This window comes from Trachurus japonicus, chromosome 12 (genome assembly GCF_045865225.1).
Source record: "Trachurus japonicus isolate A0001 chromosome 12, Traja_1.0".
NCBI classification, from domain to species: Eukaryota; Metazoa; Chordata; class Actinopteri; order Carangiformes; family Carangidae; genus Trachurus; species Trachurus japonicus.
Genome location: NC_140918.1, coordinates 5,787,683 through 5,800,117, shown reverse-complemented (window position 1 = coordinate 5,800,117; position 12,435 = coordinate 5,787,683). Strand labels below are relative to the sequence as shown.

General features: G+C 38.5%; 1 protein-coding gene across 3 annotated transcripts in view; it reads left to right on the top strand.

The window, feature by feature from the left end:
* The window catches only part of clip1b (CAP-GLY domain containing linker protein 1b), a 42,784-nt gene that overhangs the window by 17,607 nt on the left and 12,742 nt on the right, over positions 1-12,435 (top strand). For all 3 annotated transcript variants that reach the window (XM_085792737.1, XM_085792736.1, XM_085792738.1), the window contains 2 exons: positions 3,099-3,173; positions 11,044-11,138. In XM_085792737.1, coding sequence (XP_085648863.1) covers positions 3,099-3,173; positions 11,044-11,138 — 170 coding nt within the window. The remainder of the gene's footprint in view (positions 1-3,098; positions 3,174-11,043; positions 11,139-12,435) is intronic.

Below are 12,435 nucleotides of genomic sequence, written 5' to 3'. Positions count from 1 at the left end.
TGAAACAATACACACACTAACAACATGACATACATTTAAACAATACCATGGTCGACAATAAAACAATAACTAGAAAAAATTGACAAGACTGAGTTTTTATAATATAATAACACCCATATATTAATAATTGACTAGAATATAACCCATATCTTTCTATCAAGGACAACATCTTAATTAGTGAAAGTTCTTCTTGAGCTTTTTTAAAAGCATATAAACTATTCTGTTGTTTAATTAACTGTAGCTTGGTACTGAGTTCTGTTGTTGCATTGCTCTGTAGTTTTATGTTTGGGTAAAGTAAAACATCCGTCTTGTTGGCTTCACTTTATCAAACAAACAGGTTTTATTGAAGTGTTTTCTTGCAGCTCTGGCAGTGATCAGGTCTGGGTGTGGACTGTCAAATTAAACTCAGCTTTTCAAAAAAAAATTGTTTATCACAACTTTTAACAACTTTTCACACATGGGCAGCTAGGTCTGGATAGCTGTTTTCATTTAATAAATGACATCATCATTTTAAAAACTAAACTGCATTTTATATTTACTTGGACTGTTTTTGTCTAATATTAACATTTGTTTGATGATCTTAAACGTTGCGACAAATGTGCAAAAAAGTAAGAAATCATGAAGCAGCAAAGGCAAATATAATCACACGTAAAAGAAAACTTACATTAAACTTAAATTCAGTCTCAGTGGGAGCAGGGTTGTTGTTGTTGGTCAGTGCATCAAAGTTTGTTGTCTTTCTTAGAATTTGGACACTTGTGTACCAATATTTGAGGAGTTGGCCGTAGTTTACCTGCAGCTGGTTTGAACCATTTGAGGCTTAAAAAAAGTGAAATTATTTTATATTTCACAGAGAAAGTTAAGAAGAGAGAAAACAAAATTGATTGTGTGCAGCTAACGAGTTTGAAAACAACTGGACTAAACTATAAAACTGTGTAGAAAGGAGCTGGACACTTAAATCAGCTGCAACAGTAAAAATCCTGCATCAACATAAACATTTTAAACATGTTCTTTATGTAATAAACAGGAGACGTTTTCCTGCAGAGTCAAGTTTATAACTGAAGACATTTGCATCATGTTAGTGTTTACATGGTTGTTTTGACTCTTTTAGTTCAGTTATTTTCTGGTAGAAGATGCTGCAGCAACACACACACACACACACAGTATCGTCATGTGACCAGCGTCTCCGTCTTCGTCTCCGGCTGCAGCTGGAACGATTCTGCACGTAGACGATGAATCAGAGCGTTGGCATTTGTCTGATGGAGAACGAGACGCTTCACTTCACTTTAGTTCAGTTCAGTCACTTTGCCTCTGAGCTGACGGATCATCGGTGGCTCTGGACAGGAAGTGGAGGAGGAAGAGAAAAACGATTCTGCTGAAAATGTCACAACAAACTAAATTTGAACGTTTTTCCTTTAATAGTTCGTCGTTAAATCCTCTTCCTCCATTTAGTTCATGTTCACACACACTCTCTCTATGCAGCCTCGGGCTAATATGCTGTTGTTAAAGCGTTACTAACACACACACACACACATATATATACAGTTTTACACTCACACAGTGTTTGTGGAGTCGTCCGTTCATTAATGCGATGGAGGCGTTGAGTCGGAGGAGGAACGTCCAAATGATTCAAGTCACATGGCAACGTGAACTGATGAAGCTTTCATGCATTCATGAAAAATAAAGTCTGTTTAAAGTCTGACTTCATCCGTCAGACTTTAAAATCACTGAATGCTTTCCTTCTTAGGTCTAAATATTATTATATCTAAGAAGAAAAAGAGAAGATAAATTATTCTTATTTATGCTCATCTGTTTAGATGCTGTCTGCATTTCTATATTCTATTGTTTTAGATATATTAGGATATATTTTATCATATACTTCCTCTTTGTACCCTATTTATCTCCCTTGCACATTTCCCTTTGGAGCATCCTGGAAGAAGAATTTCCTTTGGGATGAATAAAGTTCTGTCTGTCTGTCTGTCTGTCTGTCTGTCTGTCTGTCTGTCTGTCTGTCCGTCCGTCTGTCCGTCTGTCTGTCTGGATTCTGGGGTTTGTGATAAATAGATTTTAGATTCAGTTATTTAAACGCTGCTGATTTAAAGAGAGAAATCCGGTTCGTGTGTGAAAAACAAAGTAAAGTTCCTTTCAGGGCCGTCAGCGAAACAACATGTTCCTAAACCAGAAATCGTTTTATTTCCGTCCCTTTTTTGTCCCTTTAGACAAATTTAATGGTGCATTTGAAACTGCAGGAATTCTCTGCGTCAGCTTATTCACTATTTATGCTCTTAGCAGCAGTTGAACACACACACACACACACACACAGAGGTAAACACACAAAGAGAGTGGACTCACTGCTGCTCGATGCCGACTAAAAGCTCAGATATTGAATCAGCAGCAGCGTGTGTGTTTGTGTGTGTGTGTTCACTCTCAGCTGCTTTTAAACTTCCCTAAAAAAAACACGTTGAAGTGGAAACTGCTGTTGTGTTTTTACAAGACAAGTATTTTGTTTTGTTGTTCTCTCTCTCTCTAAAAGTTAAAAGCAGCTGATCGATGCGGAGGACGACTCAGTAAAGAGACATAATTGATTTGACCTCTGGTCTTTCTGATCTATAAATGGGAGAGTGAAGCTGATGATGATGACTCATGCTTTTTCTTTTTTTTCTCTTCTGTCCTCTGGCAAACATGACTCTGCAAAAATAGATTCTTAATATAAATCAGTATATTTTTTTGTTAATAATGGATCAAACGACTTCAGATTTTAGATTTTAAAGTAACGTTCTGCTCTGGTTTGCTCATTAAGTAACTCTTTGCTTTTTATAATGTGTTGATATGTGAATGTTGTGTCTACAGCTGCAGCTCTGATGTATTTCAGCCGTTCCTAGGTGGCCAAAAAAGTCCAAACAATACATTGAAATAATCCCATAATGAAGTAAAAATCTAAATCATAAGAAAATCCAGAGATGATAATTATAAATATTTTATATTTCTGGTTTCTTCTTTTCAAAGCAGTGTGTGTGATTTGATTTTCAACTAATCACAAAACAAGCTCATCATGTAATAATATAATATAATAAACATCAGTATTTTAAAATGTTTTCCAGGCCATGGAGACGTCTGAGAGGTCGACCGTGTCACTGGAGCAGCTGACCAATGAGAAGAAGACGCTGGAGACGCAGGTGAGTGGAAACGACCACAGAGTCTGTATTACTTGTATTAGAATATTAACCGTCAACTTTAGTTATAAAATATATAAACTATCTGTGAGAGTGAAACCAGGACTCAGCTTTTATTCCAGCTGTAATAAAACCTCCACTGACAAACTAAAACTCCATCTCCTCTCGACTCGCTGCGTGAGTTCAGATGGAGGACGGCAGTTGTTTTTTTTGTCACGTGACCTGAAACAGACTCCATTTCCCATGTGCCCCGAGGCCTTCGGGAGCTAAATGTCACAACTCGACAAAAGCAGCGAGTGCAGCGTCCGTGGTTAGTTCAAGTGTCTGTAGAAAGAGTGGGACACGGAGGAGAGAGGAGGTTACGACTAGGACAGGTTCTTTTGTCTGTTTGACTCACACAATTATTTCATTTTTTTTTTTTAATCACAGCAGTTTTTGTCTCTGATAACGAGTTGTGTGTCTGGTGGAGGCTGATTTGAGAGCTCACGTTTTCAGAGAGAAAACTGGAGAAAAAACAGTGAAGACACACGACACAGCAGTTGTGTTATTACATACAGACTGTATTTAAAGATGGACGTCTTGGCTCTGTCTCATTCCTGGATAATCCACAAATTAGAAAGAGGCTACGCCCTCAAATATGCAGAAGTTCTCGTTTAGTTTTTAGATTTAACCACACAAAGTTGGGATAAAATATTTGTTCAACCTGTTCTCATGAAATGATTGTGACAATGTGATTTATTCTTGATAGATAAAGTGTGTTTATCTTCTCAAAACTGGCAACTATGTGATCATTACACAAAGGTGATTACTGATGTGCTTAAATTGGAATAAAGGGAGGAATGTGTCTGAAAACAAAATTATTCCAACTTTATGGGCAACAGTGTATAATGTCAGATCAGTCTCAAATAAAAAAAACACACACAGAAGGATTCACAAAAATATTTGTCGTTCTATCTTAACGTAAAAAAAAACTCTGCATACTGTATACTATAGATAAATTAGGTTAACAAGTGTGTTTCTGATGCACACACAGATAATATATAAAATGGAAAAACACTAATATACTGTATGTGTTTAAAAGAATTTGCAGTTTTATCAAAACTGATGCACATTGTCACATTTACACACAAACATGCATCTAGAAACTGTGGTGTGTGAGACTCTGCATCCATAAACACATTTATTAATAAATAAAATAAATATAAAAATCTAATATATTTATTTCCCTCCTTTTAATAACAAGACCATCAGAAGTGAATCCTCTCCTTCACTCTCCTGCTGTTGTGTTTTTCCGTTGTCTTCCTGCAGCGTGAGGAGGACGGAGCTCCTTGAACGCATCGTTTGTGCGTCACTGTGTGTGAAAAGGTTGTTGTTATTGTTGCACATGCACAAACACACGTTCAGCTTCAGTGTCCTGCAGCTTTTTCTTGTTGTGTATGATTCACATCAGGACTTACACAGACACACACACACACACACACTGACTCTGTGACGGTGAGAGTTCGCAGGTCGCCGTTAGATCAGCCGCTCATGATGCACTGCACTCTCTACGTCCCTCTCTCTCTCTCTCTCCGTCCATATCACATCTGTAGCTCCAGGTCTCTGCGTCGTCCCTCTGACTGCCGCTCCAGATGTTGAGCCTCGTGACAGATGTGGAGATCAGATGCTCTCTCTCTGTTTGATGTTTGATGCATCGTCTCTGAGCTTAACTCTGTTTCACGCACCGTGTCTCAGTCTGGACCGCGACCGTCGATCATTTCATGCCACTGTTACGGTGTAAGCCTGAACATGGTTTAATAACACACACGCACACACACACACACACACACACACACCTTATGATGAAGAAGAAGAAGAGACATTTAGTGGCTTTGGCACTAAAGCCATGATGCTAACGTCAATAGATGAATATCAGACAGGAAGTGTTGTAGTCGAGACCACCTGACCCGAGACCAAACCAATGTGAGACCATTTTAATTTAGTCCTCATAATAATCATGTGTCTTGATATTTACATTATTCCTCCTCAGCTTCAAAAGAAAAGATGATTTAATATAAAATCTAAACCATATTTAACGTAAACAAAGTCTGGATGGAGCAGAAGAACAGAGCACAGAAGCTGTCTAACCTTAGTTTTCAGACGGTTACACAAGCAGATACTGTAGTAGAATAAGTTTAATTATCTTAAAGTTATTGAATTACATCACATAAACCAAAGTGAGTGAGTTAAAGAGACATTTGTGGTTTAAAGAAAAAAAAGAAGCTAGGAAAGAAAGAAAAATCCTGCGTCCAGCTCGACCAAGACAAGACCAAGACCTTGAAAATGTACCATGACGCTATATATAATAGATAAAATATATAATAATAATAATAATAATAGATAAAGAGAAATATATTAAATGATTCATTAGTTTGCGGAAAGAAGAACGTAACATGATGATGTCGTTAAAAGACGACCAGTCAAACCTGAAATGTTGCAAACCGACGGAGAGATGGTGACGGAAATCTGACATTTCATCCAGCTGTTTTAACGATTATGCAGAATAATTAGGCGATGATGTAATAACTGTGACAGGACGAGTTTCCTGCTGCTCAACCTCAGAGCAGGATTTTATTTTAGCTTTTACAGATTGAACAAGTCTGAAAACGGCGAAAAGTCTGAAGTCAAAACTTGAGTTTATCGCCCTCTAGTTCCAGTTTAATGACCTGATAACAGACTCGTTACAGAAACACAGGGACAGTTCAATGTGTTTATTAATGTATGTTGTGTAATTTCTCCACTGACATGTTCATAATTCATATTCACTGATTATGTAATTATGCAAATGAGCTAGTTCCTGCCGTGTCTTATTAAGTATTTATCAGCAGTTTAAATACACATGAGCATGTAGGTTGTAAAATAATGAATAAACGGGATTAAACATGTTTGTCAGCAGAGGGTGGTGTTTATAAACAAATACCTACTACGGACATAGATATTTAAAAAAAAAAAAAAAAACTTTGTTAAACAAACAAACATCTAAATAACACAACATTCTTGGAAGTCAAAGAATAAAAATAGATAAAATACGTAATAATGATAATAGATATACAGAAATCCATTCAATTATTCATTAGTTTACACAAATGCAAACTTATGCACAGGAAAATGAAAAGTGTATATATACATACCCCACACATACACACCCATAATACATAATACACAATAAATTAAGCTTTTATTTAAAGAAAAAAAGGTTACAATCTGGTCTCTATCAGATATTTAATATGAATATAAAATGTTATTATTACAGCTCTGAGTTGTTATGTTCATATCAGCCTCCAACTGTATCACACTGTGTTTTACAGATTATTTAGGTGAATATAAAGTGTGATCAAGGTTTCTGTTTATTTATCGGCGGTTATTTCAGAGGAGCTGAGTTTTTAAAGTTAATATGCAAATATTCCCCAACAGTAAACGACAGTAAACTTCTCCGACTCCGACACCGGACAAACAGGAAAAACCTGAAGACATGATGGTTAAAGGTCGAGTCGACTGAACGGGTTAAAAAGGGTTAGAGCAAACAACAAACGGTTTAATGTTCATCATGGAGGAAGAAGTAGAGAGAGGATCAGAGCAACACACACATGAAACATTTACAGCAACAACACACACACACACACACACACACACACACTCTGACATGTGCAGGATTACATCACAACCTACAGCATCATGGCTGAGTGGAGGGAGGAGGCAGATGTGAGAGCGTCGCTGCTGAATAATTGCTCTACAATGAGTGTGCGTGTGTACGTGTGTGTGCGTGTGCGTGTGTGTGTGTGTGTGTGTGTGTGTGTGTGTGTGTTGATGCGTGGCTGGACAGAACATTGCTTCAGTTAATGGACGGTTGAGTTGAGTTGAGATCGGCTTCTTTTGTCTCGTCCTGACAAACGTCTGTTGGATCAACAATAACACTCAGTTCATCTATTGATCGATCACCAGCAACAGTTATTAAAACTGATTATTGATTATTAATGTGTTTATATTAATGTATTTAACCAAATTGACACACCTCTTAACTGTTTAAAGCAAACAATGTAAAAAAAAAAAAAAGATTTATTTAGTATTTCTACAATAACGTATTCTAGTATTAGGGCCACGATGACAAATAAAAAAATCACAAACTTCGTAATGTTACGACTTTTTTCTCGTATGAAATGTACAACTTTATTCTCGTAAATTTACGACTTTATTCTCGTAAATTTACGACTTTATTCTCGTAATGTTATGACTTTTTTCTTATAGGAAATGTATGACTTTATTCTCGTAAATTTACGACTTTATTCTCATAAATTTACAACTTTATTCTCATAAATTTACAACTTTATTCTTGTAATGTTATGACTTTTTTCTCGTAGGAAATGTACGACTTTATTCTCGTAAAATTCTCAAAGTCTGTGTTTTGTTTTGTTTTGTTTTTCTCAATGTGGCCCTAATACTCCGTCGTAGTAGATTGATTAATTAATATTGAAAATAGTTATTAGTTATATATCTGAATATCTCTGAACTTCAGGTTTTGTAGCCGAGGAGACAGAGACGCTGTTGTTTTTGTTCTGTTGTGTTATTGTTCACTGTTTTCAGTCAGTTGGATCCACTGGTTTTCTTTATGTCTCATTGTGAGAGCTCATGAATATTTCTAAACTTTAGAGAAATGATCGACCAACAGAAAAACAGTGATTCTGTCATTTTTCACACCATTTTATTTTATACATTCGTGTATTTGAATGGGACTGTGCATATTAATGAGCAAACGTACAATAACAGGATTGTTGTTGTAAAACAAACAAACACTGGATTTGGCACAACTGCTCATTTCCATCCGTCGCCACTAATGTCTTATTGTCCTAAGTTCATGCAAAATGTTTTCCGATGCAGTTTCCCTTCTGCAAATGGCAAATAAACTGACTTTGACATTGAAAGAAAACATAAAACTAATATTATATATAGACATTATTATTATTTATTACATACACACACTGTTATTATATTATATTATATTATATTATACAGACATGAAAACAGTTCAATATCACATAAAAACAAACGGTGCTGAGCAGGTGAAGAGTTTGTTGTTTCAGTTGTGAAGAGACGATGAGTCTTGTTGTTGTTGTTGTTGTTGTTGTTGTTGTTGTTGTTGTTGTTGTTGTTGTTGTTGTTGTTGTTGTTTCCTGAGAGAAAACACACACAAGCAGTGAAGTCACAGCTGCTGAAGCCGTGATTCACCATGAATGAACGTGCGTGTGCGTGTGCGTGTGTGCGTGCGCGTGTGTGTGTCGGAGAGAGAGGAAACAAGATTGTGAGCAGCAGATCAGTGACGGTGGTGGTGGTGGTGGGGGGTTAGGGGGGTAAAAGGGGGGTGGGGGGGAGTGGGGGGGGGAGGAGCTTATTCAGGGTTACATAATGGAAGTGCTTGGCTTCTTTAACCCGACTGTGTGAGATAGAGAGAGAGAGAGAGAGAGAGAGAGGGAGGGAGGGAGGCTGCTCAGGCGACTCTCTCTCTCCGTTTGCCTCTCGCAGTCGAGCGCGACGGAGGACGAGAGAGAGCTGATGGTTTATTGATGCTCGCTGTGTGTTTTGGTCTGAGTAGAGAGAGAGTGAGAGAGACAGAGAGAGAGAGAGAAGGAGAGAGAGAGGAGGTGTAGAGGTGTAGTAACAACCCGTCCTCTGAGCTGTAACGGAGCGGTGGCGGTGGAGCAGCAGGTATGGACGTAGCTGCTCTGCATCAGGGTTTCTCCTCCAGCATCTACTCCTCCTCGCCTCGCTACCAGGTAACGAGTCACTCTCACCTGTCCGGCGTCGCCACGGCAGCCGAGAGGTCGAGGTCGTCTGCTGATGATTATGATTATTATGATTGTTTGATTGAATTGGTTGAAGTCTGCACATCCTGCAGCGTTTGTGTTTACAGTATGTTTATGTTTATTCCAGCGTGCAACTGATGACCTCTGTGTACATGTGAGGACCAGTTTGAGTTTTAAACCGTCAGCGTGAGGACGTTTTGGGAAAGTGAGGACATTTTGGCCGGTTCTCACTTTCTCAGACCCGTTCCAAGCGCTGTTTGAGGGTTAAGACTTTATAACAACTAGGTTATTATAATTTAGTGCAATATTAGACACATATCTGCATCTGCATGTGCAATCGTGTGCCATGGGCATAGTGCAATTTAAATCAATCCTGCACTTTATTAGGGCATCGTGCCATCAGAATAAATTTAATCTTGCACTCGTCACTTTAGCACATAGCACTTTAATTAGAACTGTAGCACTTTATAACAGTTCTGTAATCTCTTGGTCCCCTTAATACTTTTTCGGCCAATTAATATACGTATGTTGTTCATGTCTTATATGTTATTGTGTAAGATGTCAAGGTGTGTAATCATGATGCGTTGTTCTATTGTCGTAGTCCTGCCTCTTGTGCTTTTTTATCTTCATTGTTTCTATGTCTAACATCAACCTGCCAATGGGACTGGGGATGGAAATTAGCCACTTGGCTGCAATCCCACATATTTACACAACAGTGTTCATTAATATGTACTGTTCCCATTTTAAAATGAATAAATCTGAAATCTGAAATAATTAGGTTTAAGTTAGGTTAAGAGTAATGGTTAAGGTTAGGGTAAGGGGCAAAGGAAAGCATTATGTCAATGAGTGTCCTCACAAAGATAGCCATACAAACGTGTGTGTGTGTGTTTGCAGCTTGGCATCTTTGTGTGTGTATTTTGCATATGTACATGATGTGTGTGTGTGTGTTTCAGCGTGGCCTAGATCTCACTGAGGTGCGAGAGAGACTCACGTGTGAGGAAACACACACACACACACATCGACAGTGTGAATCATCACACATGACTTTTTATTTATTTGATTATTTATTTATTTCTTCTCCATGTCGTCCGGGGCCAGTTGCAGCAGCAGCAGCAGCAGCAGCATTGATTTCAGAGACATCGTCAGTGTTAATGAATTATTGAACGTTGCTGTTTTAAAGCTCCGGCTGCACGTGTCTGACGGGGCGTTCACTGGCTTCAGGACAAACCAGACTCAGGACAGAAAGTTTGAGTATCAAGCCGCCGGGGGGTTTTATATTTAGCTTCACCTGGATCCACCTCACACCCAGAGACCGACAGACTCTGCCGACTCAGCGTTACCGGGTGTGACGGGATGTGATCATCGCTCGGCAGAACAGAGCAAAAAACAAAAGAAAGAAAGTTGAAAGAGAGGCAGATTCTCACTCTTTAACTCAGTCTTTAAGTTTCCTTCAGTTTCAGTGATACTTGTCTGAACATCCATGGACACAGTGTAAACAAACAGGAAGTGCTCAATGCTAGTACGACATAACTTTTACTTTAAAGTGTGTCAGTTTGTCACACAAACAAAGATTGTGAACAAATATTGGCTTAAAAAGAGAAAAAAATACGATCACCTGCTGTCAGCTGATGTTTGTGTCTTGCTCTTGTTTGGACTTGGAGGTTTTTCTGTCGCTTTATGATTCTCACACAGTAAAAAACACATTTTACAATTTCCCTTGTCATGCAAAAGTTAAGTTTTACACTCAGCCTGATTAAAAACTTCACTTAAAAACTTAAAAACACAAAGGACAGGAAAAAGAAACCAGAGGAAACAGCAGGTTGTTGCAGCTTTGAAATAATAAAACCAGATTTAAAACGGCTGATGTTGAACCTGCTCCACCAGAGGAGTAAAATCCAGTCTGAATGAGTTTTAACCTGTGAATATAAACTCTACATCATCATAGGTGTGAATCCCCTGTTTGATTTCCTGTGTGTGTGTGTGTGTGTGTGTGTGTGTGTGTGTGTGTGTGTGTGTGTGTGTGTGTGTTGTTGCAGCTGGAGGCGTTGAAGCAGCAGAACTCCAGGTACCAGGAGGAGCTGAGTCGCAGCGGGTCCGACAACCAGCGCATCGGCGTCCTCCGCCAGGGGATGTAAGTACTGATTACTCATCACTGTGACTGATGTGTGTTTAAAGAGATAGTTCAACATTTTGGCAAATTGACCCATTGCCATAATCCCTATAGTCATAGCAGTTGGTTCGTTACCTTTATTTGTCGGTGCAAGCTATTTTTAGAACGGCGGAGCAGAGCCATGAGCTGCTCAGAGCTACGCTACGGAGGCTAATGGGATTTCTTGGTTTCCCTCATCAAACTCATCAAATACACAATCCAACAACTCCAAAACACTCTGGTGGACAAGTTGTGACCTGCACATTCACCACACTATGAGATAATAACAGAACGTTACCAGACAGAGTTGTTTTAGAGGTAAATACATGCAAAACCGCTGATGCGCGTTGTCTTCAGGGACAGTTTGTGGTTAGTCAGTTTTTCAGTCTCTGCATTTACCTCTAAAACAACTCTGTCTGGTAACGTTGTGTTATTATCTCATAGCGTGGTGAATGTGCAGGTCAAAACTTGTCCACCAGAGCGTTGTGGAGTTGTTGGATTGTGTATTTGATGAGTTTGATGAGGGAAACCAACAAATCCCATGAGCCTCCGTAGCGTAGCTCTGAGCAGCTCACGGCTCTGCTCCGCCGTTCTAAAAACAGCTTGCACCGACAATTAAAGGTAACGAACCAACTGCTATGACTATAGTGGTTATGGCAATGGGTCAGTTAGCCAAAATGCTGAACTATCCTTTAAACAGCTCCGGTCACAATGACCTGCAACCACACTCATTACCGGGATGGGAGGCGTCTATATAATGATTAAAAACAAACGCAGCTTGTTCTAATTACACATAATCAATGTAGATGCGTTTAAATGTCTCCACCTCTGACTCACTCCCACTGGTTAATCTGCTGTAAACGGTCGTTTAAAACCTGTAATTAGTCTCATTCTGCTGTGATGTGATTATAACAGAGTGGGCTGCAATGAACAGGGCTCAGAAAGAAAAAGGAGTTAAAGATTTTACATAAACGTTTTGAGCACATGTAGACAAACTAATGTGATTTTAACAGAAATTTGAACCAATCTGTGTTGGTATTCGTTCTTTGTTGTGTCGTAGCGGAGCGGGACTTTAATGTTCTTTATCTCTGAATAAGAAATGAATGAATATCCATTAATCTGTGTGGAAAAAATAGAAATAGACCTTTTCTAAAATATGAATCCAGTAATAGATTAAAGAATATAATATATAAATAATAATAGGAAATACGCTGATGATGCTGTTGTTGTTTTTGATGCAGGGTAAAAATATTCCACCTTTTTCACTTTGTTGTGTTTG